The sequence below is a fragment of the Sturnira hondurensis genome, unplaced genomic scaffold (assembly GCF_014824575.4).
Source record: "Sturnira hondurensis isolate 20B ecotype Veracruz unplaced genomic scaffold, ASM1482457v3 Scaffold0020884, whole genome shotgun sequence".
In the NCBI taxonomy this organism is placed as follows: domain Eukaryota; kingdom Metazoa; phylum Chordata; class Mammalia; order Chiroptera; family Phyllostomidae; genus Sturnira; species Sturnira hondurensis.
In genome coordinates, this window is record NW_028093515.1 from 2974860 (window position 1) to 3001658 (window position 26799).

The 26799-nt window shown below is 53.2% G+C and overlaps 1 protein-coding gene and 1 long non-coding RNA gene across 2 annotated transcripts; both read left to right on the top strand.

The window, feature by feature from the left end:
* Positions 1-1026: 1026 nt before the first annotated feature.
* On the top strand, positions 1027-26513 carry GPI (glucose-6-phosphate isomerase). The gene is made up of 18 exons (XM_037030808.1): positions 1027-1233; positions 2281-2371; positions 2699-2767; positions 4168-4287; positions 9674-9757; positions 9889-10035; positions 10764-10835; positions 11317-11361; positions 12667-12720; positions 21923-21983; positions 22412-22455; positions 22582-22734; positions 23687-23816; positions 23948-24024; positions 25423-25551; positions 25749-25824; positions 25913-25979; positions 26078-26513. The coding sequence occupies exons 1-18, from the start codon at positions 1112-1114 to the stop codon at positions 26211-26213; spliced, it is 1677 nt and encodes a 558-aa protein (XP_036886703.1). The 5' UTR covers positions 1027-1111; the 3' UTR covers positions 26214-26513.
* On the top strand, positions 16061-19500 carry LOC118976352 (uncharacterized). Its single transcript, XR_005064254.1, has 3 exons — positions 16061-16077; positions 16176-16839; positions 17068-19500. It is a non-coding gene; the product is annotated as an uncharacterized LOC118976352 (long non-coding RNA).
* Positions 26514-26799: the final 286 nt, after the last annotated feature.

Genomic DNA, 26799 nt, shown 5'->3' on the forward strand with positions numbered 1-26799 from the left:
AGGTTATGATCTTTCCCCCCAAACCTGCATCTCTGCAAGATGTAATGGCAATTCCATTTTCCCCGGAATTCAGTTAGAAACTGGTGGTCACCCTTGACCAATCACTCTCTCTCACCAGGAAATGGGTAGCTCTTCACTCACCACATGTCCAGATCACCATGCCCGACTCCTACTGTCTTGCCCCAAGCCACCTTTGTTCCTGGCCAGCATTATTGCAGTGGTTTTCTGTTGTCCTTCCTTCCTTTCCTGCTGAGTTGTGGGTCTGGTCCTTTGTAAAACAGGTGGGATGATGTCCCTTCTCTGCTGTAAACCCTTCAGTGCCTTCTCATCTCTCTCAGAATAAAAACTCAAGTTCTCATAATGACTTTCAAGGTGTGTTCAAGCAGGTTGCCTTCCTTCCCTTCTGGCTCATCTTCTATCACCCTCCCCCCCTCCTCTCCACTCTAGTCAACTTGCCTCCTGCTGCTTCTGAAACATGTAAGCATGCTGCTTGAGGGAATTCTGCAGTTGTTCTTCCCTTTGCCTGAGCACTTTCCCCCAGGTAGCCCATTGGTTCACTTTCTCGCCTTCTTCGGGCTTTTGCTTAAATATCACCTCATGAGTGATTTTCCCTTGACCATTCCATTAAAAACTTCAATCCCCATTCCCAGCACCCTTTCAAGCTTTCCTTTTCTCCATGACACTTACCAGCATCTGACGTACCATATATTTTACTTACTTGCATGTCACTTATGTATCCACAGCACCTGGGACACCACCTGTAACATGCAAAGTGTTCAGACTTGTGTTAAATGAATGAACGAATGAAGCAGCCTGGGCACGGAGAGCTCGGCCTCTGTCCCTCAGTCACATCCAGGCAGGGATCACTGGAGGGCAGCACAAGTGACCAACCACCCTGTTGCAGGGAGAGACCAACCCCAGGCCCCAGAACCAGGCTGCTGCCAAGGTCGTCCAGAGGGCGCTGAGGGCGTGGCCTCGTAGGCGGGGCGGGGCGGGGCGGGCCCAGGCGCCTGCGCCATAAAGACCGCTGCTCCTAGACCCCGCTAGCTGTGTGTCGCCCGCTCTTCCTTCTCCGCCCACGTCCTGGTCCGTGCTCCCAGCTCCTCTCTCCATGGCCGCGCTTACCAAGAATCCGCAGTTCCAGAAGCTGCAGGAATGGTACCGTGAGCATGGCTCTGACCTCAACTTGCGCCACCTTTTCGAAGGGGACAAGGAACGCTTCAATCGTTTCAGGTGCGCGCGGGCCACAGGCCGGCGGGGCGTGCAGGCCGGGATCCGGGCGCGCGGAGCCGTCGCACACCCGCTCAAGGTGTGCAGGGTGAGGGGCCGGGGCCCGGGGCCCCGGGCTGGGCCGGCGGTCCATGGGGGCCGCAGGCCACGGATCAGGACTGAGGCCACACTTCGTCCTTGACGCCTCCTTGAAGCAGGTTCCGGGGACTAGCCGGTGGTCCCAGGACTGTTTGGTCTTGAGAAGTGGGCCCCTTGGCGCTTTCCCCTCAACGGAAACATCCCCTCACCCTCCTTCTGTCGCCACCGTGCAGCCCCCCCGCGAGAAGGGACTCCTTTAGCTGTTGTGCGGAGGGCCTTCGCTGACGCGGCAGGCGGGGAAGGGCTGTACCTTCCCCTCGCTCCTGGCTGAGAGCTTGGGACCTTTTGCGGGGTGCGGTCAGGGTGGGGCAGGCCCGGGGGATTGCTCCCGGGGTAGCCTGGTGGAATGGTGGAGGTGTGAGGATGTGATTCTTGCAGTAAAAGCTAGGTCCAGAGACTTGTAAAGGACCAGGAAATGGAAATGAGCCTATTAGAGGACATCTTGGGGGGTGGCCGGAATGGGGCCGAGCGTGCTCTTTTGCAGGTGTGTTGTTGGGCAGAGGTGGTCTGGGGCTGCGCGGGTTGGAAGTCCCTGATGGCCAGCCCTGTCGTCTGGGCCCTTCCATGAGTATGCTGAGCCCCACAGTGGAAGCCTCACTGGGGAGGGGGAGCGCACCTGGCTCCCTTGTCTTCCCATCCCCCAGCTCAGTAACAGGGGAGGAATGGCTCCTCACCCAGAGATAGCATCTTCATTCAAGGGGTGGCCCTTTTCAGTCTGCTGCTGCTGCCATTCAACTTGGTGGGCAGGCGGGTGACAGACACCACCTCTGTGCTGGGCAGCTGAGGCCTCTTTGGGGTGTGGCACAGGAAGGATTTTTTTTTTTTCCTGTAAGAAGCAGTTCAGGTCTGGGAGCAGGCTGGAGTCGGGGAAACCTGGGGTGGTGGTGAACGGCTTATGCCACCTTTCTGCAGCTTGACACTCAATACCAACCATGGACGTATTCTGGTGGATTACTCCAAGAACCTGGTGACGGAAGGTGTGATGCAGATGCTGGTGGACCTGGTAATGTTCTGCTGTGGGAGGCTTGGCCTGTGTCCCATGGAAGGTGGGCCAGCTGGGTGCCTGGGAGCCCCACGTCTTTGAGCATCTGTACTTCCTTCTCAGTGGACCTCAGAAACTGTCTGTGTGCCAGGGCCGAGCCCCTAGCTCCTGGCCTGGGCTCAGGTTCCGAACAGACCCTTCCTAGGCAGTGGTGGCAGGGAGGGGGTGGCACCAGGCTGCGGGCATCTGCTGGCCCCACCTGGGGCTGCACCGGGCCTTATGCTTGGGAGTTTGGACTCTTGTTGGTGAACATGGGTGGGACTAGGCCTCAGTGTCTTCTTTTTGCAGGCCAAGTCCAGGGGTGTGGAGGCTGCCCGGGAGCACATGTTCTCTGGTGAGAAGATCAACTTCACTGAGGTGAGCAGGCCTGGGTGGCACAAGATTTCTCAGGTTCTCCGGGGCCTCTTCCTTCCCTTTAGAGTTCCCTTGACCGTTAGCCTCACTGACCGTTAGCCTCACTGTGTCTTCACCCCTCCTCTTAGGCAACACTTTTGCTTAACAAGGGGCCTGAAGGTCTGTTTTCTCCAGCAAGTTACCCAGCCTTGGTGTGTGTCTTCCCCAAGACTGATGGTCTGGATCTGGGGAGTGTGGAATGGGTCCCGGTGTCTGCCTAGGGAGAGCACATCTTAAGCCTGCAGGTAGAGGCATACTTGGAGAACTTAACTTGGATGCAGCTTTGCTGCAAGTTTTATTAGTAAAAAGAAGAATCTCATGGCAAAAGATCAACCTCCTCAGTGGCAGGAGTCATAAGAAGCAGTGGTGAGGCCAGGCTTTGGGGGCCTTGTGCCTGAATGGCTGTAGAAGCCTGGGGGCCTGATAATCACTGAGCACTCAGAGTCTAGACCTCAGAATATTATCCTCCTTTAACACAGGAGGAACCTGAGGCTCAGAGGTCAAGTTGCTTTTCTAAGATGTCAGATCTTGAAGAGGCAGAGCCAGGATTCAAACACAACCGGTCTTGCGCTACTGGGCTAGGTTGAGAGAGGCTGAAATCAAGGAGGGCTTCCTGGAGGGGTGCATTTGCCTTTTGAATGCGAGACAGGAGTGGGGCTGGGCAGGGTCGCGAGCCTCTTCCTGGGGGTTGGAGTCCCCAGATCATCTCTTTCCTATTTACCTGGTATTTTTAGATATGTTTCCCTCTGTTTCAAGGACTCCTCTCCTGGCTTCAGCTTGATGAGACTGTTGCTCTTACTTGAGAAGGCCAGCTGCCTGACACCTATCACAGACTAGGGTCTGGTGTGTTTTTGGCATTTGGGGAGTTGGGGCTGCTTGGTAAGGGAAGCTTGAGTTGCCTGCTTTGCCTTATATTCAAGGGGCTGGGGCCACTTTTCAAAAGACGCCAGCAAATACCGTGTATTCTCATCAGAAAGATGAGCCAGCATTAGCCTTTATGAGCCCATGTCCTCTGACATCATTGCTCATCGCAGCCGTGTGTTGTCACCTCTGTGTGCCTCTTTCCTCGGCTTTTCACGCACTGAATAACTATGGGTCCCGGGTCCTGTTCATGGCTGGTTCCAGTCTCTGTCCCTTGGTCACTGTCTGCAGCACGTAAGGCAGTGGCACACGCCTTACCTTTCCTGGGGCCTAGGGTAGCCTCCACTTCCAGAAGTACTTAGTGGGTTCTTGGTAGGAGACCATGGTGCTGACAGAAACCTCAGGGGACCAAGCCGACTCTCGGGGCCACACTGTTCCATGCCCATCTGGGAGTGTGGCTGCCCTTGGGGTGGGGATCTTCTCACTCTGACTCTCGTCCCCAGAATCGGGCAGTGCTGCACGTGGCGTTGCGGAACCGGTCAAACACGCCCACGTTAGTGGATGGCAAGGATGTGATGCCAGAGGTCAACAGGGTCCTGGAGAAGATGAAGTCTTTCTGTCAGGTAAGGAGCTTTGGGCTGGACTTGCCTTTAGCTGGATGTATCCATGTATTTGGGAATTGGGGGGCCCTGGTGGGCCACCCCTCCACTCTCCTTAGGGAGCACTCGAGCCCTCAGTGCAGCCCGAGGTGTGAGCGGTCTGTGTGATCGCTAGCCCTGGGGCCTCTGCTGGTGCACGAACCCCCTGCCCCTGTTCTGAGGAAGCCCACCACTGGCAGCAGGAGAGCAGCTTCTTCCTGAGCCGTAGACGCCTGTGGGCGCCTGGCCCAACTGGCCAGGGGCTGAGATCTGAAAAGAAAAGTGAGGCTCCTGACGGATGGGAGAGCAGGGAACACACTGGCTGCTTGTAATCTCTTTAGTCATGGCCTTTATTGCCTACTCTAGAACCAGCTAAAATGAATGTTTTAAAATTCCTTGCCCACACCCCTAGACACCTCTGCAGAGGCTTCCTCTGCGTGTACGTGTACATCTGTCCTCTCCTTCTGGGAATATGCACATACCCGTACAGACACACACTTACGGGGGCATTTTCACCTGCTGCCCTGCAGCTTACTTGTACTTTTAAATGTGTAATGGATGTCCCCATGTCAGCGCTAACGTGCATGGTGTTTCCCGAGCGGGGGTGTAGAGGTGCAGCCTCAGACCAGCGAGAGGTTTCACCACATCAACACTTGCCTCGGTGCCTTTCCCAGACGTGATTCTGCACTGGGTGGCAGACGTCCTCGAGCCTGGAGTACAAGGGTGATGTCTGTGGGTGTGCTTATTGGTCTGTGCGGGTGTGTGCACCTTCATTATGTGTGCTCTGGGAGTGATCATCTGGGCTCTGGTCAGCTTGTGCCTGACCGCAGTGGCCAGCTTGTGCCTGACCGCAGTGGCCAGCGTGTGGCTGGTCAAAGTCTGCTTGCTTTGGCTCAGAGCCATTTTCAGACCTGAAATGGCAGGAGGTCATCTGGGCATCAATCCTAGAGGCCTGGCAGCCGAATGAGTAGTGCTTCCCAGGGTGGGGAAGGCTTGGGATCCTGATGGGAATCTGGCTTCCAGAATGTTCCATAACAGTGGTTGGTATGTGGGAAGGCCCCTGGGTGTGAGGAAGGACATTTCCAGCTATCTGCTTGAGTGGCAGAGCTGATATGCCTGGGAAGCCTGCTATTCTATAAGTTCGATCAATCACTGTGTGCTCAGACCCAGCTGGTGTGGCTCAGTTGGTTGGGCATGTGGCCTGAAAAGTGAAAGGTCCACGGTTCAATTCCCGGTCAGGGCACATGCCTGAGTCGTGGGCCCAGTCCCAGGTTGGGGGCGTTCAAGAGGCAACCGATCAATGTTTCTCTCCCTCTCTTTCCCTCTCTCTAAAAAATAAAGAAAGAAAGCTCAGGATATGCCTTGAAGTTTAAAGAGGAAGCTACAGAATTGGCACATGTTGTAAAATATCATCTGGTCAAATAAAGTGTACATGTGGTTTTATTAAAAATATACACATTTCCCCCTCTGAGACACTTTATTACAACAGAAATTTTGTTGTAATAATGGTGAGATTGAAGGTTGAGAAAATATGTGGCTTATTTCCTTTCTGTACTGATGGAAATTTTTCATAGGTTGATTACTTTATTATTTAAAGCAAAATAAAAGTTGCTGGGTCTTCCAATTACTCCAGAATTTAGCAGCTAAAAACAACAGTCAACATCTGTGTGAATCAGGAATTTGCAGTGTCTCTGCTGGCTGGTTCTGCCTCAGGCCTCATGAGGTGATTGATTGATTGATTGATTGTGTTGATTTCAGAGAGAGAGAGAAACATTGATTTTTTTGTTCCACTTATTTATGCATTCATTGATTGAACTCTTGTATGTGCCCAGACCAGGGATCAAATCCATAACCTTGGCACATCGGGACAATGCTCCAGCCAACTGAGCTATCTGGCCAGGGCAAGGTTACGCTCATTTAAAGTCTGGACCTGCAGGATCTGCTTCCAAGTGGTTCACTAGCGATTAGTGCTGGGTTTTGAGACCCTTCGGTTCCTCAGCAGGTGGACCTCTCCACAGGCTGTTTGAGGGTTCTCGTGACATAACAGCTGATTTTCCCCAGAGCGAATGATCCAGAGTGCCTCAAGGTCTTTTAAGAGCTGGCATATAAAATTACACTCTTTGATTTGTGTAATACCCTTTTGTTTTACCGGTCAGCTGTGATCAGTGGGAGGGGACCACATAAGGTGGGAGGGGACCACATAAGGTGGGAGGGGACCACATAAGCATTTCATGAATGCAATGCCAGGAGGTGAAGATCATTGGGAACCATCTTGGAAGTTGGCTACCATACTCTGCCCTCTGGCTCCCAGTGATTTGTCATGTTCCTTCCACATGCAAAGTGTCCCCTCTCACCTTCTGAGGTGATATCCCATTGTAGTATCAGTTAGAAGTCAAAGACCTCATCATCCAAGTTAGGTACAGGTATATAATACCTGAATTTCTTTCAATTCAGCATAAATATAGTTCCTTTTGATTTGAAGACATGTAAATTAAAGAGACAAGTTATTTACCCCCTCACCTACCCAAAATACAATGATGAGATAAGCATATGATAACTGTTAGGATAATTCTTTTTCAAGAAGAGGGGGCAAAATGGGAGGCATACAGGAGCCATTGGTCCAAAGCAATTTTGCTAGGTTAGCACTCAAGGCTTGGGAATCATTCCTTAGGGATTTGGGCTTTGCCTTCATTTATCCCTTTTTTGTGAGAGGTACTTTGTTTGCAAGTGCCCAGTTCCCTCAGCCTGCTTATTGCCTGTGGAAATGTGAGTATCTAAAGGCTTCTTTTCTCTTTATACCATCTCTGTCCCTTTTAGTCCAAGTTGGTGGTGTTTCTGACAATTCAGAGTATCTTAAAAACTCTGGGTCTCCTATGGAAACTCCTATGAAACTTATGGGGGGGACTTCACTCCATTAGGCAAAAGCAATACCCACAAATTTCTTCAAGATAAGTCCTCCTAGCCCTGGCTGGTGTAGCTCGGTGGATTGAGCACGGGCCTGCGATCCACACAGTCGCGGTTCGATTCCCAGTCAGGGCACATGCCTGGGTTGCAGGCCAGTTCCTAATAGGGAACTCACGAGAGGCAACCATACATTGATATTTCTCTCCTTCTCTACTTCACTTGCCCTCTAAAGATAAATAAATAAAACCTTTAAAAAAAAAAAAAGTCCTCCTTTTGAGACCGCAGGGACAGTATTCTTGAGCTCCTTAGAAGCCTGATCTTTGACCAGAAGGTTCTCCGTGTTACAGCCTTAGCTTTTTCTGAGGTCTTAACAAAGGACTTTACAGCTCCACTGTCAGATTTGACTTTATAATGTGCTTTTGTGACAGCGCCCCACATCTGGTCTTTGCCAAGAAGCTCTCTCTTAACTTTAGCATCACTTGCTTTGCTGGGGAGGCTGGGAATCTTCAACCCAGCAATCCCTGGCTTCTTTTTGTTTAGAAGTTTTTCCTTTAGTGTATTTTTCTCCTCTTGTATTTTCACTCTAAGCACCAAAAATCCAGGCAGGTCCTTTAATACAGCAAAAATCTCGGGGGGTAGATCGTCCAGATCGCGCATAGGTGTGTCTCTTACTTTCCCCGCCAGTGCAGGCAGCTCTGCCCCTGCATAGCAAGGATTCTTTTTCCTCCGATTTCCAATCATGTTTTCTTCCTTTTGCTTGAAATCCACGTAAGCAGCCTCTTTGAGGACTGTCAACCTTCCACTGACCATCTCTCCCAGTGTTTTGTTTTGTTTTAATTTTATTTATTTATCTTTAGAGGGGAAGGAGAGAGGGGGAGAAACATCAATGTATGGTTGCCCTTTGTGTGCCCCCTGCTGGGAGTTGGCCTGCAGGGAACTGGCCTGCAACCCAGGCATGTGCCCTGACTGGGAATCGAACCGCGATCCTCTGGTTCGCAGGCCTGCGCTCAATGCACTGAGCTACACCAGCCAGGGCTCTCCCAGTGTTTTTTTAGGCTTTCTCCAACTCTGCCCTAAAGGTTCTTTTAGCTTTTGCCCACAAATTTGGGGGTTTTGTTATGGCAGTATTCTACTGTGGTAGAGATTTCTGGTATCAAAGTCTGCACTAGTTATTTATCATCATATAACAAGTTACACCCAGACTTGGCTTAAAATAGTAATAAATGTTTATCTCACGTAGTTTCTATGGGTCAGAAATGATAAAGTGACTTAAGTGGTTGGGCTTGGTTTGGGGGTCTCTCTTGAGGGTGTGGTCAAGATGCTTGCCAAGGCTGCGCTTGTCTGAATGCTCGGCGGGTTCTGAAGGGTCTTCTTCCAAGGTGGCTCGCATTCACGGTTGGTGAATTTGCCCTGGCNATGGTAGGTAGAAAATAGATAGGGGGTAGGGTGAGAATAGTGGGGGAAATATAGAATCCAAAGAACTTGAGACACGTGGTTATAAACTAAGGGGGGCAGAATGGTGGGGGAGGGAGGGTGCGGGTGGAAGGGATTGAAGGGGGGAATAGAACAACTGTAATGGTATAATCAATAAAACATATTTAAAAAAAAAAAGTCTGCACTAATTATTTATCATTATATAATAAATTACACCCAGACTTGGCTTAAAATAGTAATAAATGTTTATCTCACATAGTTTCTATGCGTCAGAAATGATAAAGTGGCTTAAGTGGTTGGGCTTGGTTTGGGGGGTCTCTCTTGAGGGTGTGGTCAAGATGCTTGCCAAGGCTGTGCTTGTCTGAATGCTCGGCGGGTTCTGAAGGGTCTTCTTCCAAGGTGGCTTGCATTCACGGTTGGTGAATTTGCCCTGGCCGTTGGGAGAACACCTCAGTTCCTTGCCTCGTGGGCTTCTTCCTGTGATGTCCTGTGTGTCCTTATAACAGAGTAGATAGCTTCACCAAAAGTGAGTGACACAGGAAAGAAAGGCTGAACCTGCAAGGCCTCTAATGCCCCAGCTTCTGAAGTCACGCTCCGTCGTGTCCGCAGCATCCTAAGGGGAGCACAGGTCAGCCCTGTTCAGCATTGGGTTGAACTGGGGTGTGACTCCCAGGAGGCAAGAATCATGGAGGTCCGTGTGGAGGCTGGCTGCTGGTCCGATAGTCTTTTTCCAGTACAGACCAGTCACAGTGGTTGGCATTTCACATCTCTCGGTCTCTGGTGTGTTGGGTTCTTGGAGAGTACGTCCTTGTTTTATAAATCCCGATAGTGTTTCTGTGAGGTGGGGATGGCATCCCACTTTGCTGGTGATGAAATAGCTGGGGTAGAGTGTGGCAGAGAGCTGCCACACAGTAGGCCCCCGCGAGGGCCTGGAAGTTAGGACTGAGGTGTAAGGCTGAGGAAGTAATGCTGTTTCTGAGCAGCAGCTTATCCTGAAGGCTGTGGGCTGATCACATCTCTTGCTCTGTACCAGCGTGTCCGCAGCGGCGACTGGAAGGGTTACTCAGGCAAGTCCATCACAGACGTCATCAACATTGGCATCGGTGGCTCGGACCTGGTAAGGAGAGGATAGTCTTGGGATGGGGTGAGGGGTCCCATCCACAGCCTTGGTTATTCCAGTGATGGGACCTGGCTGTCCTTACCTCTTGGCCCTGGGATCTTGTTTTCTGATGCTGCATCTCCCCACAGGGACCCCTCATGGTGACTGAAGCCCTTAAGCCGTACTCTTCAGGAGGCCCCCGGGTCTGGTTTGTCTCCAACATTGATGGGACCCACATAGCCAAAACCCTGGCCAACCTGAACCCGGCGTCCTCCCTGTTCATCATTGCTTCCAAGGTACGGGCCTCAAACCTAGACCGGCTCTCCTGTGTGTGTACCCGCGACTTCTCAGTGAACTGTGCTTTGTGAATCGGGATGGCGCAGCTGCCCTCAGAAGGCCCCTTGTCTAGGAGCAGGCTCTGTTTCCCTGATGAAAGCCTGGACTGATCAGTTTGAATCTCGGTGTTCAGGCCATGCTTACTCACTCTGTGGGATCTGTGCTCAGCCCGGGACTGTTCTCAGCCTTAGAGATCTTCTGTCCCCAGTGTCTGCTCCTTTCTGATCCCAGAGCTCTGCTCAGATAATGTAAGCGTTTTGTTGTTGTCATTTGTGCTGTTCAGTCTCATTGATGCACACAGTATAATAAGAATTTTTTCTGGGTTCTGAGATGCAGCCTGGCCTGGGCCGAAGGGAGGTCCAGGTGCGGCTGCAGCCCCGCTCCTGGAAGGTGATCGGCCTTTGAGCTGTGGCAGGGATTGGGGATGGAGGGTAGGTTGTGGCTCTTACTAGGGTTTCCCTCCCTCTGGTTGTGAAGTCCTGGAATCACAGGGCGATGCTGTTACTTCCAGGCCCCTTTTAGCCCAACACAGCCGGTCATCGTGGCTTTGTGGACATGTGGGTAGAGGTTATGTGATGTCATGCTCCTTGTGACAACTGGGCACCTACATGGCCTCTGCTGCTAAGCCCTGGTTCAAGGCTGCACAGGCCCTGAGCTTGGGACCAACTGTTGTACTCTCTGGCTGCAGACTTTTACCACCCAGGAGACCATCACGAACGCAGAGACAGCGAAGGAGTGGCTTCTCCAGTCGGCCAAGGATGTGAGTGGTGGGTGGGCAGTGGGTGGCGTGTAGGCCAGGAAGGACGTGTGGGAGGGGTTGCCCATCCACCTAAGTGGCTGAGTCTAGTCCTGTAGCTCCCCTTTATGTAACAGGAGGCAGCCTCTCTGGTGCCTGAGTTTTCTGCTTAAGAAATTTGGCTTTTCGAGCTGCAGACACACCAGATGTGGCAGAACCTGATCTAATTGGCTGGGGGCCCTTCTTTTAAGGCCCCTTGGTCCTGTGGGATCCTCTCTATCCCTGGCCACACCCATTTTATGGGAAGGGCGATTCCTGGGCCTTGTATGCTAGGGAGGTAAGATGGGCCAGCTGGCCTCCGGCTCCTCTGTCCTCTTGACCTCGACGTGGGGCTCCTCCAATGGCCTCAGAAACAAGAAACTTGTTTTTTCTGGAGATGGGAGTGTTCTGTCCCTTGGGAGGACCCTGGGATGGGTTCTGTGTAACTGGGCTCTGTCTCTTGCAGCCTTCAGCTGTTGCGAAGCATTTTGTTGCCCTGTCTACCAACACGGTGAGTACTCACGTGGGTCCCTGGACTGCCTCCCAGGGAGGGCCCGGCCCGGGCAAGGGCGTGGCCTTTCAGAACACACGTGCCAAGATGTGGCTCACAGGTTCGGGGATCTTGGCTTGGCTGATGGGGTACGAGGGTTAGTCGCCTATGAAGCAGGCGAGCTGCAGACTGTCCTTGTCTTTTCTACATTCTCCCATCAAGTTTCTGCAGCTCCAGTGAGGGTTTGGTAGCCAATGAGATTGTGTCAGCCCCATCCATCCCCCAGGCCTAACACTCCAGACATATGACCTCCCGGGCCTGCGCTACCCTGCCACCAGCCTCTCCCCAAATGGGAATGCTGGCCAGGGGTGGAGGTTGCATCTCATTTCTTACATAAGGGTGTTGGCCCCAATGAAGGGATGTGACTTTTTGCCCGGTGGTTTCTGGGATTAGAATGCGGGTCACCTGCCAGCCAGGTCTCACCGTCTGGCTGACCAAAGGGTATGCAAGGTAGGGTGGGCCAGCTGGGGCCGACAGGGTGGGGGAGTTCCAGGAGTAATAACTGTGGCAAACCTTGCGAGCACTGGCTGTGTGGTGGGCTTGGTACCAGGCTGTGTCGGAGCTGGAACCACACCCAGGTCTCCCTGACGGCTCCCCTCTGTTCCTCCCACCCCTTCCTGCCTCCACTGCTGACCTGCCCACTGGTGGGGAAAGGAAGCCATCTTTAGGCTGGCTGACCACAGCATGACCGTCTGGCTCCTGCAAGTGGAGCTCAGATTGCTTAGTAGGGTGTGTCTGCCTGGGGGACTGGGGCACCTGAGGAATAGGATTGCTTGTCCCCTGGAAGCTTCGTTGGTAGAGTCACCACCCAGATTTTGGAAGGGCTGGGCAGGTGTTCTGGCTGTGTGGCCCTGGCCTGGGAGGTAGCCCCTGCCAGGGCTTGGGTTCCAGTCTTAGGTTTCATTTCCCAGATGTCCTAGGGGGTCAGTCTGGTACCCTGACAGGCGTGTAGGTAGGTCTTGCCCGAGCAGTGTGTAGGTCCAGTCCTCATACTGGGTGTGCAGTCTCCTCAGCAGGAAGTCCTCCCAGGCGCTGAACCACTGGTGTGCTGGGTTTGAGCTGGCCTCGTGTCCAACTTTGCAGGATGAAAGCTCTTGGTCCCTGTCCTGGACTCTTAGGCTGTTGCAGCCCTGTCCCATCTGGGGTTCTTTGGAAGGTGGGGGTGCTCCCATGGCTTGGACTGTATAACCCTTTTTACCCTGGAGCTCCTGTTCTTGCCCAGCTAATACGTGCTTCCTTCTTTCCCTCTCCCTTTGTCCCTTTTAGCCCAAAGTGAAGGAGTTTGGAATTGATCCTCAAAACATGTTCGAGTTCTGGGATGTAAGTAAAGGCACTTGTTGCTGGGTTAATTATGGGTCCTTTGCTAAGTCATGACCAGTGAGCACAGATAAGGGGCCCATGGGGTCAGAGCAACATTTATTGAGCACCTGCTGCATGCTTGGCTTTGAGAAGAGCCAAGAGGCCCTCAGAGAGGCTTGTGGGGCAGGAGCAGCCCAGTCAGGAGGAGAGCTCCACTTCCACCGAGGGTGGGCCAAGTTTGCGAGGCCATGGTGACAGTCCCCTGGGTGCCTGCCAGCAGCACCCACAGTGGGGTAACTGGAGCTGCCTCTACCCGCTTCAGGAAGCTCAGGTTGTGAGTTATTCTCAGTGATGACCTTTCTCAGGAACTACAGCCACAGTCTGAAAAGGTCAAGGGCCAGGGCAGAGGCAGGGGGGCATGGCCAGGCAGACCTGGAAAGTAGCTGCGGGAGCAGCTTGAGGGCGGCAAAGAGGGGAGGCGCCAGGCTCCGGGCCTGGGTAGGGCCTGGCCATGCAGCTTGCAGAGCAACCCTAGACTGAGTGGTAGAGCTGCAGGCCACTCAAGTGGCAGGTGGTCCCATGGACTCATCGCTGCTAGAGCCACAGCTGGTGCCACGCAGTGGGCAGGAGCTGTACTTGCAGTGTGGCCGAGAGCAGCAGTGGTGTGAGAAGGGCTCTGGCTGTGGAAAGCAGGGAAGGTTTGGGGTTCAGGGGTCCAGCGCAGGGTGTGGTGCTGTGGGTGCAGTGGGCATGACCCCAGCAGACGCACCAGAGAGGGCTTGATCTCACTGCGACCATTTCCAGGCCTTTAGACCGGAAGCTCTTTGCACGGTGGCGTTATTCACAAATGGAACCTTTGCAAGCTCTGAAAGCTGAGGAGTCTGGGAGAGAATTAAGCCCTAAGGCATCTATTGTGTGTAATGAGTTAACTTCTTTCTGTAATGGAACTAGTTACGTACCGTGCTTGGAAGAATTGAGAAGTCACTCAAGTCATTTTCCGCATCCAGTGGCTCAGATGAGGAAGCCCGGTGGAGAGAGACTGCAGCTCCTAACAAATGCTGCATGCCTGACAAAGGAGGGGAGGCACCTTTCACCTCCTCCTCGGGATCTGGAGCCTGAGCGAATGGTGGTCAGGGACGTGTGGGTGCTCCCGCTAGCCAGGGAGCCTAGCAGAGCAGCGTTGTGTCCCAGTCTGGGTTGCCAGTGCTGTAACTACTCAGCATGCAGAGATGAGATGGGGTGTGGCTTAGGGAGAGGACTGTCTCTCTCAGGTAAGGCCTAGGAATGACACCCGGGCATAGAAACATGGGGCCCCGGCAGGCTAGTGAGTATCCAGGCACAGTGGAGGCCTCCCGGGCCTGTCCAGACAGTAGCCTGGTTCACTAAAAGTGTATAATGTTGAACTGAGATGTTGACGCCTGAGAAGCCAAGAACAGGGACGGGTGAAGTTTCTGGAGTTAGAGTGTCTCAGGTGAGGCAGAGGCATCAGGTCAGACATAGGGATATTGCATTGCCTCTGAGGTAGGGTTGGAAGAATCCAGTCTGGCAGAGGTGTGGAAAGTGGGGCCCCATCTGTTGAGGTAGGTCATGGGGCAGCTTCCTGTGTTGGGGTCGGGCAGGGGCATGGCACTACATTGTGTCAGGGATCAGCCTGTCGGCACACATTGAAGAGCTAATTTTGCCTGGTGAGGTCTGAACAGGAACCAGTACAGATACAGGTGAGTTCTAGGAGGTGCCAGGACAGGTAAAAGATACAGGTCTTTGAATTCTGGAGGAGACACAGGTATTTACAGATGGCTCTGTCGAGTGAGGTCTGAGCATCCCAAGTTGCATCGAGGTGTTTAAATCTGGATCTGTGAATTGAGGTTTAGGTCTGTGGCTTGGTACGGGCATGTGCACTGTGGTCTGTCTGATCAGTTCTGAGAAGCCAACATCAGTGGTGAGAGCGCCAGATAAGACAAACGTAGGAAAGTGCCCCGAGCCAGGGTAGCCGAGTGGCTCTCCTAACTCCACGGTGGTCTGTAGAGCCACACCTGTCTGAAGTCTCAGCAACTGGACTCAGGTGGGGTGTGTGTAACTAGGTGTCTTAAGGAGGCCCGAGAAGCCAAGGGTAGGCACATTTAAGTAGACCTGGATCGGTCAGGTAAGGACACTGGAGCCAAAGGCAGAGACAGAGGCAGAGACACAGGTGAGTCTGACAGGTGGAGACCATGGTGAGAACGAGGTCAGAGCCTTGTCCTCCGGTGAGGGCTGAGCAGTGTTGCACACCAGAGAGTTCAGCAGTCCCGGTCCCTTGGGGGAAGATTGAGAGCTGGAGTCAGGCAAAGGGGTGTAGAACTGCATCCGTGTGGAAGGTTTGTGAATTCTGGGTCTCAGGTACGTGAAGTGGGTGTGTCAGGTAAGCTTGGAGGAGTGGAAGTGAGATACCTAGATTAGTCTTTTTGAACAGGTAAGGTCAAGGCCCTGGTTTGTACTATACTTCTGAGTAGCTGGGAAAAGCACAGCTGGGTGGCCCTGAGTCCTTCAAGTAATAGCTATGAAACCAAGGGCAAGTGGAGGTAGGAAGCCATGGCTAGGTTCATTCAACTCTGTCTCACAGGTGAGCTCAGGCACAGGAAGGTCGAGCAGATTTGTGGGTAAGGCCTGGGGAGCCGGGGTTAGACTCATCTATAAAAACACTGAATCTCTTAGGTGACCCCTGAGAATGTGAAGTGAAGGCGGGTGGATAGAGCAAGGTCTGTCGGGGGAGGTTGCAGGAGCTGGGGTTGGGTGCAGTGAGTAGACCTGGGTCCTTCGGGTCAGATCAAGATCGGCAGATGAAGCTGCACCTCTGCCTGTCCTGTGAGGTTGAGGGGTTGTGGCCGGGTATAGGCATACAGAATTGAGTTTCTCTGATGGGATCTGTGGAGTCTGCACCTGCACAGGTTTGTATCTTTGGGTGGGTCAGTGTGAGTTAGGCACAGGCGGGTAGACCAGGATTTGCCAGGTGAGGTCTAGGGAGCCAGGTTCAGGGCAAGTTAAACTAGGTCCGCTGAGTGAAATCTGAAAAGTCAGTTAAGCTCAGGTAAGAACTGAATGCCTTTGATGAACTGTAAGCAAATGAGGTGCAGGTAGGCAAAGCTTGCGCACTGTGTGCAGTCTTTGCAGCTAGTAGCGAGCACAAGTACACAGAACTGGCCCTCCAGGTATGTTCCGAGGAGGCGATATCAAACACAGGTAGGCAGCATTGTCCCAGCGGGTGAGGTCTGCGGAGTGAGTGTCAAGCAAAGGTAGGCAGAGCTGGCCAGTCAAGTGAGGTCTGAAGACACAGGGTCAAGTACAGGTAAGCAAAGCTGGCCTGCCATGCGTGTTCTGGAACCCAGGGTCAAGCACAGGTAGGTCGAGCTGGCCCACAAGCTACAATGTAAGTAGCCACGGTCATCTGTAGGTAGAGCTGGCCTGCCAGGTTCAGTCTGAGGAAGCAGGGTCAAGCACAGGTAAAACTGGCTGCCATGTTGTCTGAGGATATAAAGTCCAGCATGGGTAGGTAGAACTCTCCTACCCAGTGTGGTTTGAGGAGCCAAAGTCAAGAAAAGGTAGGCAGAGATGGCCCACTAGGTACAGTATGAGGAGCCAGGGTCATTTCCAGGTAAGTAGGGCTGGCTCACAGGTGTGGTCTGAAGAGCCAAGGTCAAGTACAGGTAGTAAGTAGAGCTGGCCCACCAGGTGAGTTCTGAGGAGCCAGGGTTAATCACAGGTAGGCAGAAATGACCACTAGGTACAGTATAAGGAGCCAGGGTCACATGGGTAGGTAGGTAGAGCTGGACCACCAGTTGCGATTGGAGAAGCCTAGGTCAAGCACAGGTAGGCAAAGTTGGTCTGACAGGTGCTGTCTGAAGACCCAGGATCAAGCACAGGTAGGTAGAGCTGGCCGACCAGCTGCAGTGTAAGCAGCCAAGGTCAATAGATTTATAGAACTGACCTGTCAGATGAGGTTGGAGGACCTAGGGTCAAGCACAGGTAGGCAGAGCTGGCCTGCTAGGAGTGGTTTGAGCACCCGTGGTCCAGCCCAGGTAGGTAAAACTGATAGGTAAAACTGCCCTATCAGATGCAGTCAGAGGAGCCAAGGGCAAGCACAGGTAGGCAGACCTGGCCTGCCAGGTACTATCTGAGGACCCCAGCATAGGTAGGTAGAACTGTCCCACAGGTACAGTCTGAGGAGCCAAGCTCAAGCCCAGGTAGGCAGAGCTGGTCCACTAGCTACAGTATAAGGGGCAGGGTCACATACAGGTAGGCAGAGCTGGACCACCAGTTGTGGTTGGAGGAGGCTGAGTCGAGCACAGGTAGGCAGAGCTGGTCTGTCAGGTGCTGTCTGAGGTCCCAGNCCAGGTACTATCTGAGGACCCCAGCATAGGTAGGTAGAACTGTCCCACAGGTACAGTCTGAGGAGCCAAGCTCAAGCCCAGGTAGGCAGAGCTGGTCCACTAGCTACAGTATAAGGGGCAGGGTCACATACAGGTAGGCAGAGCTGGACCACCAGTTGTGGTTGGAGGAGGCTGAGTCGAGCACAGGTAGGCAGAGCTGGTCTGACAGGTGCTGTCTGAGGACCCAGGGTCAAGCACAGGTAGGTAGAACTGGCCCACTAGATACAGTATAAGGAGCCAGTGTCATATACAGGTAGGTAAAACTGGCCCACCAGTTATGGTTGGAGGAGCCTCAGTCAAGCAAAGGTAGGCAGAGCTGGCATGCCAGGTGCCACCTGAGGATCCTGGGTCAAGCACAGGTGGGTAGAAGTATTCTACCAGGTGTGATCTGAGGAGCCAAGCTCAAGCACAGGTAGGTAGAACTGGCCCACTAGGTACAGTGTAGAGAGCCAGGGTCATACACAGCAAGGAACAGCTGGATTGTCAGGTGTAGTCTGAGGCCCCAGGATCAATCCATAGGTAGGTGGAGCTGGCTGACCACATGTGGTTTGAGGAACCAGAGTCAAAGGTAGGTAGACAAAGTATATTTGCCTACCTACCCACTTGCCAAGTGCAATGTCTTAAGAGGCTTATGGAGTTAGGGTTGAACACAGGTAGGTAGAGTTGACTGTTTCAGGTGGTGGGTACTCCTGGTTCTTAGTAGTGAGGCCTGAAACATCAGGGTATAGCGGCCTTCTAGGTCAGGCAGAGAGCATTGTGGGGCTTATAAGAGCCTCAGGGGCCAAAGTTAGAAACAGGTAGGTAGATAAGGCTCTCAAGCAAGAACTTGGGAGCTAGAGGTATGTATACCTGTATCCTGCAGGTGAAGTTCCTGGAGCATGGATCTGGCTCAGGTGTGTTGGCCCAGGTCTTATAGGTTGGGCTTGGGGAGCATGTGCTAGTCACAGTAGGTAGAACTACGTCACTCAGGTGGGGTCTGTGGAGCCCAGGTGTGCAGAGATGTTCGTGTCTGATGAGGTCTGTGACTTATTGTTGAGGTATTGGCGCCCAAGTCAACCAAGGGTTGTTAGTGTTGGTGGTATAGGATCTGTCTGGAAGATCAGAGTCAAGTATAGGATGCAGACTTGGGTCTCTCAAGGTAGACCTGGGAGTCCATGTAGGTAAAGCTGGATCTCTCCAGAAGATGTGAGTAGTCTCAGTTGGGCCAGGGAGGTGGACCTGGGTGTATAGGTTGAGATGCAAGGGCCAGGCTCAAACAGGTACGTGAAACTTGGTCCTTTAGCTGAGCTGTCTAGCTCCTGCCTCTGACAGGTGTAGAACCCTGCAGTGTGAGGACTGGAGTAGAACACAGAGCTAACCCCCCAGGGGAAGCCATTGCACCCATGCCCAATCCTGGCTTTGTCAGTGAGTCCATGGATCTAGGGTCACGTGGGCAGAGGTGTAGAAATGTGATCTTTAGGTGGGTTCTTGCCACCTGCATTCAGGTACAAATTGGCATCCTTGGGCTTGTTAGGCAAAATAAGCGGGCAGGATCTGGCCCAGGAATGCATAATTGATACGGCTGATGAGGCCTTGAGAAGGTGGGACCTTTAGTGGTAGGGTTGTGCATGGGTAGGTGGGTAGTGTGGGGCTGCCATCAAGGAAGAGACAGTTGCTCTAGGTATCTGTACCTGGGCCTGCCTGGCAAGATCTTGAGAACCTTTAGGGTCAGGTAAGAGATAGAACGCCCTGAGCCGGGTCAGCATCCTGGTCAGGTGCCTTGGGCAGAGCTCAGGGTGTGGCAGAGGCATAAGGATCTGTAACGAGTCTGAGGTGTGGTCTGTAGTGTTGGAGGCAAGGGTCTGACTTCCCAGGAGAGGAAAAGACAGGATTATACCTTGTTAGGCAAAGCGAGGTCTGGGGTGCAGGTAAGGCACAGAATGCTGAATGGACTGAGGAGCTACATCTGTAAGGTGTGGTCTAAGGCCCACTGGAGGTGTAGGTGAGCTCTAGAGATCTATGTCTGCAGGTGGAGGATTCAGAGGCTCAAATCAGGCACTGACATTGTTGGGCTTTCCAAAAAAGTGAGGTCTGATGACTTAGCTTCAGCCAAGGGCAGCAGCCTAGAATCTGTCTGTCTGAGTGCTGGTTGTCTGCTCATCCAGTTTCTGGACTAGAGTCTGGTGACACCTGAGAGCCTGTGTCAGGTATGGTGTGGCCAGCGGAACTGTGTCTGTGAGGTAAGGTTCCCCCACACCCGGACCCATTGCCAGTGGAGGCCCCTGCATTTACCTGATTACCTGAGGCAGAAACCTCCAGGCCACACTTGTCCTTGAATCCTCCTGATTCCTCCTGTTTGGTTGAACCTGCTGAATCTGCACCCTGCAGGACAGTGTCATTCTCTGGGTGACCACTGGGGGTCCCGGGTGGTTTTCTGTTTCCATTCCCACCCCAATCTGACTTCTTTCTTCTCCAGCCTTGCCTCTCAGCTTCTCCCCTCCAGTCCCCATACCTTCCTTCGTCTTCTAGATTGTTCTGTGCTTCCTCCTGGCCAGCCTCAGTGGGCTTCCGGTGGAGAATTAAGCTCTAGTGCCTTAAGGTATCCATCTACTGTAATCAAATTAGCATCTGTCCTTTGCATCTGGAAGGGTAGTGGCCTTGGACTGTCCTTGGAAGAGTGAGAAGTCACTCAAAGCCTTTGCTGTGGAGATGAATTCTCTCACTATTGAGAAAAGGCTGCTCTTGCCACGGGACCTTTGCATCTGCTGTTTTGGCTGCTTGAATGCTTTTTCTCCCTGCTTCCCTGTGTCATGCCTGTTCCTCAAATCTGTGCTCAGGCACCCCTCAGATTCCTTTTATAGCTGTATCTATACTGTATTTCCTTTCTCCCACACGCTTGAATCTCTGTCACATTTATTAGCATGATTGTTTCATTAACCTCTTTCTCTCCCGTGAACTGTTTCCATTTCCTGTGCGAGGAATGTGCTGGGGGCTCTCTAAATAGTTGTTAGGAGGATGGGAGTGGAGATCGGAGGGTTTAGGTGATACGAAGTGGAGTCTGCAGTGGTACATGAAAAGGTACTCTGTGTGTCTTGGGGCTCAGGTGATCAGGGAAGTCCAGGTATGAGCCATGGGGACCTACCTGTCAGTATCTCAAGAGTCAGTATCTCAACAGGTGGGTCTGTCGGTTGTCAGAAGGGGCAAGGCCGGCCTCAGGTCTGAGGCATTGAGTCTCTCAGTAGCTGAGAGGTGGGGCGGAGGCCAAGTAGGTGGTGTGGGCCTGTCATTGTTCAAGGAAGCGCGCTTGAGCCCAGGTACAAGGAGCTGAACCTGTTAGTCGGAGGATGCAGAGCATGGCACTGGTATAAGGTTGTGATCTGTCAGTGTCCANAAGCTCTAGTGCCTTAAGGTATCCATCCACTGTAATCAAATTAGCATCTGTCCTTTGCATCTGGAAGGGTAGTGGCCTTGGACTGTCCTTGGAAGAGTGAGAAGTCACTCAAAGCCTTTGCTGTGGAGATGAATTCTCTCACTATTGAGAAAAGGCTGCTCTTGCCACGGGACCTTTGCATCTGCTGTTTTGGCTGCTTGAATGCTTTTTCTCCCTGCTTCCCTGTGTCATGCCTGTTCCTCAAATCTGTGCTCAGGCACCCCTCAGATTCCTTTTATAGCTGTATCTATACTGTATTTCCTTTCTCCCACACGCTTGAATCTCTGTCACATTTATTAGCATGATTGTTTCATTAACCTCTTTCTCTCCCGTGAACTGTTTCCATTTCCTGTGCGAGGAATGTGCTGGGGGCTCTCTAAATAGTTGTTAGGAGGATGGGAGTGGAGATCGGAGGGTTCAGGTGATACGAAGTGGAGTCTGCAGTGGTACACGAAAAGGTACTCTGTGTGTCTTGGGGCTCAGGTGATCAGGGAAGTCCAGGTATGAGCCATGGGACCTGTCAGTATCTCAAGAGTCAGTATCTCAACAGGTGGGTCTGTCGGTTGTCAGAAGGGGCAAGGCCAGGCTCAGATCTGAGGCATTGAGTCTCTCAGTAACTGAGAGGTGGGGCGGAGGCCAGGTAGGTGGTGTGGGCCTGTCATTGTTCAAGGAAGTGTGCTTGAGCCCAGGTACAAGGAGCTGAACCTGTTAGTCTGAGGATGCAGAGCATGGCACTGGTATAAGATTGTGATCTGTCAGTGTCCAAGCAGGTGAGCTAGTGCAGGCATGAGGTGCTGGGTCTGTCAGTGCTCACAGAGACTAGACACAGGTGAGAGGCCCTGGGCCTGTTGGTGTCTGAGGAAGTGGGACCTGGCACAGGTATGAGGCGGGGCCTGTCAGTATTTGAAGATGCCTTGCACAGGTATGCAGCCTTGGGTCTGTTGGAGTCTCTGGAGGCACGACCAGGCACAGGGGTGAGATTCTGATCTGTCAGTGGCCAAGGCACAGGTATGAGGCGTGGGGAGGTTGGGCCTGGCACAGGTATGAGGGGCCAGGTCTGTCAGTGTCTAAGGAGGCCAGGCCTGGCACAGGTATGAGGCACTGAGTCTGTCGGTGTCTGAGGAAACCAAATGGGGCACAGGTATGAGATTCTGCGTCTGTCGGTGTTTGAAGAGGCTGGACCTGGCACAGGTAAAAGGCACCGACTGGGTCTTTCAGTGTCTGAGAAGACAGTGCCAGTCATGGTAAGGTCTTGTGATTAGTCCCAGCATCTGGCCAGAGGCGGGTTGGGCCCAGGCCCTCTGAGCTGCACCTGAGGAAGAGCATTGGTCTAAGGGGGTATGTTTTGTGGCAGGAGGGAGGGGGGCGGGTGTGCCAACCCTTCCTCAGCACTTTTTCCTGTTTCTCTTAGTGGGTAGGAGGACGCTACTCGCTGTGGTCAGCCATTGGACTCTCAATCGCTCTGCACGTGGGTGAGTGTGTTTACGGCTTGGGAGACGATGCTGAAAATCTCAGGTTGGGTGGTCTCATATCACTGAGCATCTTCCCGCCCCCACAGGCTGCTGGCCTCGCCTCCCTCGGCCTGGTAGATTTCTTTCAGGTCATGAAGGGTGGACTGAGTTTTCTTTGGGGTTTGCAGGTTGGCCATTCTCTGTGCCCCTCACAACTGCAGTCCTGTGTGTTTCCCAGAGCAGGGTTTGGAAAGGCTCGTTCCCACGTGAGGCAGTTAGATCCACCTTTGCTCTCAGAGCTGGCTCTAGTTAGAGAGGCCCCGTTCCTTCCAGGTCCTCTTTCTTCTGGTCCCACATCCAGCCTTTCCCCGGTTCCAGAAGGAGCTGTGCCCACTGCCAGGAGAGCTTAGGGCACGGCCATTTCTGTTGACGCTGCTTTTGTGCCACAGGATTTGACAACTTCGAGCAGCTGCTCTCGGGGGCTCACTGGATGGTAAGTGCAGAGGCTCGTGTTCTCTGCCAGGGCTGGCCAGAGACGGAAGCTAGTCCAGCTCCGTCCAGCTCCCTCCCCCTCCCTCCTGGGCAGCTGCTCAGCGCTCACCCACCTGCTCTCTTTCAGGACCAGCACTTCCGCACAGCCCCCCTGGAGAAGAACGCCCCCGTCCTGCTGGCTTTGCTGGGTATCTGGTACATCAACTGCTTTGGGTGTGAGACGCATGCCATGCTGCCCTATGACCAGTACCTGCACCGCTTTGCTGCCTACTTCCAGCAGGTACCAGCTGCCAGGCAGGCCTGTGGGGGGCCCGAGAGGCCCACAAGCCCAGTTACCCAGCTTCCTGCACTTCCAGTGGCCTTTGCCCCATTACCCTTGGGCATGACCGAGGCCTGCCTCTGCTCCTCGTGTCATGGTGAATGTTTGCATCCAGGATCTGTTTGATCTGAGGGTCAGCTGAGTTTGACTTTCATGGAAGGGGCATGACTGGTTATCACGGTGCTCTGGCTGGTCAGGCTCTGACGTGGCTCTGGGCGTGTTTCTCATCTGGGTCATTTCTTCCTTGGACATCACTCTGTGTGCCTGGATTAGGGTGGGGCCACATGTCAGGATGTCAATGGCTTGTACTGCCTTTGTGTCCCCCCCCCCCAAGGAAAGCAAGTTCACCCCCAGTTTGTGGTGCCTCTTGTTCCCCTGGAGTCTCCAGAGCTCCCAGAGTGCCTCTCCCAGTTCAGCCTCTGCTCTGGGCAGCGGCCCTTCCACATCTGTCCCTGCTTTCGTGTAGCTCAATCCCGGCCCCTGCCCTGCAGCCCTTGGGCAGGTGCGTGCACTTTCACCAACACCTGGAGGAGAGTCCTTTGTTGGAGGGTGAGGCAAAGACACCCTGAGGCCCAGACCTAGTTGGGGTGACAGCCCTCAAAGGCTTCACACTGAATGCTGGCCTGCTTCTCCCTTAAGAAACCAGTTGAAGATTTTGTGAACAATTTCTGCTCTTAGGGAGGTCTTCTGGAACCTTCATGTCCACCTCCCCCTGGTCATGGTTCCTCTCTGCAGAGTAGTCTAAGGTAGAAAGCTTGTGAGCTTGTGTCTTCACAGGTGAGGGAAGATAAGAAGATAATCTCACAGGGCCAGGGCAGGGCGGGTATGCCTGGTGCGTTTCAGGCAGGAGTTGGGCACAGCATGCAAAGGAGCAACACTTGCAGACAGAGGGCTCGGTTGCTGTCTTTTCTAGGGTGACATGGAGTCCAATGGGAAGTACATCACCAAGTCCGGCGCCCGTGTGGACCATCAGACAGGCCCCATTGTGTGGGGGGAGCCAGGGACCAATGGCCAGCATGCCTTCTACCAGCTCATCCACCAAGGTAGGGCCCGCCTGGCCTGGGCACGGGTACTGCTGGGAGGGAGAGGGTCCGCCGCTGCAGACTGTCCATTAGGTCAGTGCTGTCCCGGTGGGCTAGGGTAGACGCCTGGGTGACCACAGTGCCCTTCACAGGCACCAAGATGATACCCTGTGACTTTCTCATCCCGGTCCAGACTCAGCACCCAATAAGGAAGGGTCTGCATCACAAGGTAAGACCCCTCATGCCCCCATCCAGATCTTCCCCACACTTTCCTAGGCTCACGTCACTCCCAGAGCTCTTACGACCTGAGGCACTGGTCGGCAGTGAGACTTGTTTTCTATTCCTGCCATAACAAATGACCACAAACTTAGTGGTGTAAAGCCACACCCATTTGTTATTGGTTTCTAAGGGTCCAAGTCCACCAGGCTCTTCTGAGTCTCTGCTAGGACCAAGGTCCAGTTTCCTTGCCGGCTGGTGGCTGGGGGACACTCTCAGCTTCTCAGAGCCACCTTGGCTCATAGTCCCCTCCATCTCAGAATCAGCAGTGGTGGGTTGAGTCCCACTCAAGTTTCGATCCTGCCGCTTCTGCTGCAACATCTCTGTGACTGATTCGTTTGCCTTCCTCTTCTGCTTTTAGGAGCCCATGTAGTAAAAACATGTACAGTAAAATGACGGCGGACCCCTAATTATTAACCATCACACTGTAAAACAAAAACAAACTAAGCAAACAACTAGAACAGGAACAGAACCACAGAAATGGAGATCACATGGAGGGTTAGCAACAGGGGAGGGGGAGGGGGAGAGAGGGGGAAAAAGGTACAGAGACTAAGTAGCATAGATGGTAGGTAGAAAATAGGGGGAGGGTACAAATAGTAAGGGAAATGTAGAACCTAAGGAACTCATAAGTATGACACATGGACATGAACCAAAGTGGGGGAATGTGGGTGGGAGGGGTGTGCAGGGTGGTGGGGAGTGAAGGGGGGTGGGTGGGACAACTGTAATAGCATAATCAATAAAATATATATATTTTAAAAAGCTCATGTAATTATATTGGTCCCACCTGCCTAATCTCTATATCTTAAGGTCTGTAACCTTCATTCCATGTGTAAAATCCCTTTGCCATGTGACATAACGCACACAGGTGTGTCAGCAAGGGGCACCGATCATGGAGCCAGGGCCTTGCCGACCACGGCAGCAAAGGGGAAATCATCCAGCTCCTCACCTGACCAAGTCCTTGGGGAGGACTGGTCACCCCTTGCCTCGGGTGTGCAGAGTAGCACGGGTCACTGTGGGCACCGACTTTGGACTCAGGCACCTGGGTTTAAAGTCAGAGTCTTCTCCTCCCTGCTTCTGCAAGGCAGTGCTGTTCACTCGAGGAAACTGAGGCTCAACTACGTGATGTGATGCCTTTCCTCCTCAAGACCTGAACATGTCGGTGAAACTCTTAGCAGGGCCCTTGGCAAGTAGTACCTGTTCCTTAAGGGAGTTAACTGTTTTCCAGTGTCATCAGATGCCTTGGTGCCTCTGCCTGTGATCCAGCGAGCTCCAGAGTGGGGGCCAGCGGTCTGTCCCTCTGCCTAAAGCTCAGGCAGCGCTTCCAAACATAACTGGATGTCTCTCTCATCAGATCCTCCTGGCCAACTTCTTGGCCCAGACTGAGGCCCTGATGAAGGGAAAGTCGACGGAGGAGGCTCGGAAGGAACTCCAGGCTGCGGGAAAGAGTCCGGAGGACTTGGAGAAGCTGTTGCCGCACAAGGTCAGCACAGGGCATCAGGTGGCATCCCGGAGTTGGGGCCGAGGCAGGGGCTCATGGTTTGCCTGGATTGCCCTACACAGAAGGAGGGGCTGTTCTCAAAGACCTACCTATCCTAGCTTCTGGGGCAGGATGGGCTTCCCTTCTGAGGATTTAGGGATCACCACTAACTGGGGGACATCCCTGGGTGTTTTCTGAAGGTCTTTCAAGGAAATCGTCCAACCAACTCTATCGTGTTCACCAAGCTCACACCATTCATTCTTGGAGCCCTGATTGGTGAGTGAGTGGGGAAGGTCCCGCCGGCTTGGGGAAAGCTGGGCTGGGCTGGGCGGGCCCTAACGTGCACTGTCCGCCACCTCTGCAGCCATGTACGAGCACAAGATCTTCGTTCAGGGGATCATCTGGGACATCAACAGCTTCGACCAGTGGGGGTGAGTTGTTGACTCAAGGAGAGGGTGGGCGATGCTTTTGCAATTTCCTACCAATACCAGAACCTTCCTCACCCCATTCGTTCTCCTCTTCCTGACAGAGTGGAGCTGGGAAAGCAGCTGGCTAAGAAAATCGAGCCTGAGCTTGATGGCAGCAGCCCAGTGACCTCTCACGATTCTTCCACCAACGGGCTGATCAGCTTCATCAAGCAGGAGCGTGAAGCCATAAGCCAATAAACCCATGCTGGGCTGCCGTCCCCATTGTGACTGTCCTCCTTGTCCCTCTTCACCAGAGTCTGCACTGCATGGTCCTACCCAGAGCACCCTCTGGTCACAGGCTTAGACCACGAGCCCTTGGAGGAAGCTGGTCTGGAATTGCCATCCCACCCTCCGTGTCCTCGCCCCTCTGATTTACAATTAGCTGGAGTGTTTCAGTGCAGCTGATTGTTCTGACCCACGTTCACCATTGTTCCCGTGCCAGGTCGAAAAATAAAGGTGCCGCAAAGGAGGTTGTAAGCTCAGCCTCTTGCTTCCTGAGGTGGTGCTTTATGCAAGAGTTGGTAGGTGGAGCGCGGCGCCTTGATTGAGGCCTGACTGTAAGTGGAGAGCAGGTCCAGAATGGAGGGTGGGCCCTTGAGAAGAGACTGGGCGAGGTGGGGCCCAGTCAGAGTCGCAGGGGCAACCTGGCCTCTGTAATCAAATCTCTTCTCCGTCTTCCGCTCCTCACCTCTGTGACTTTGGAGGAATTGTATACTTCTGTTCACTGGATGGTTTCAAAAACCATATCTGTTTTGTGCTGAACAGAAGAATTACCAGAGGCCCA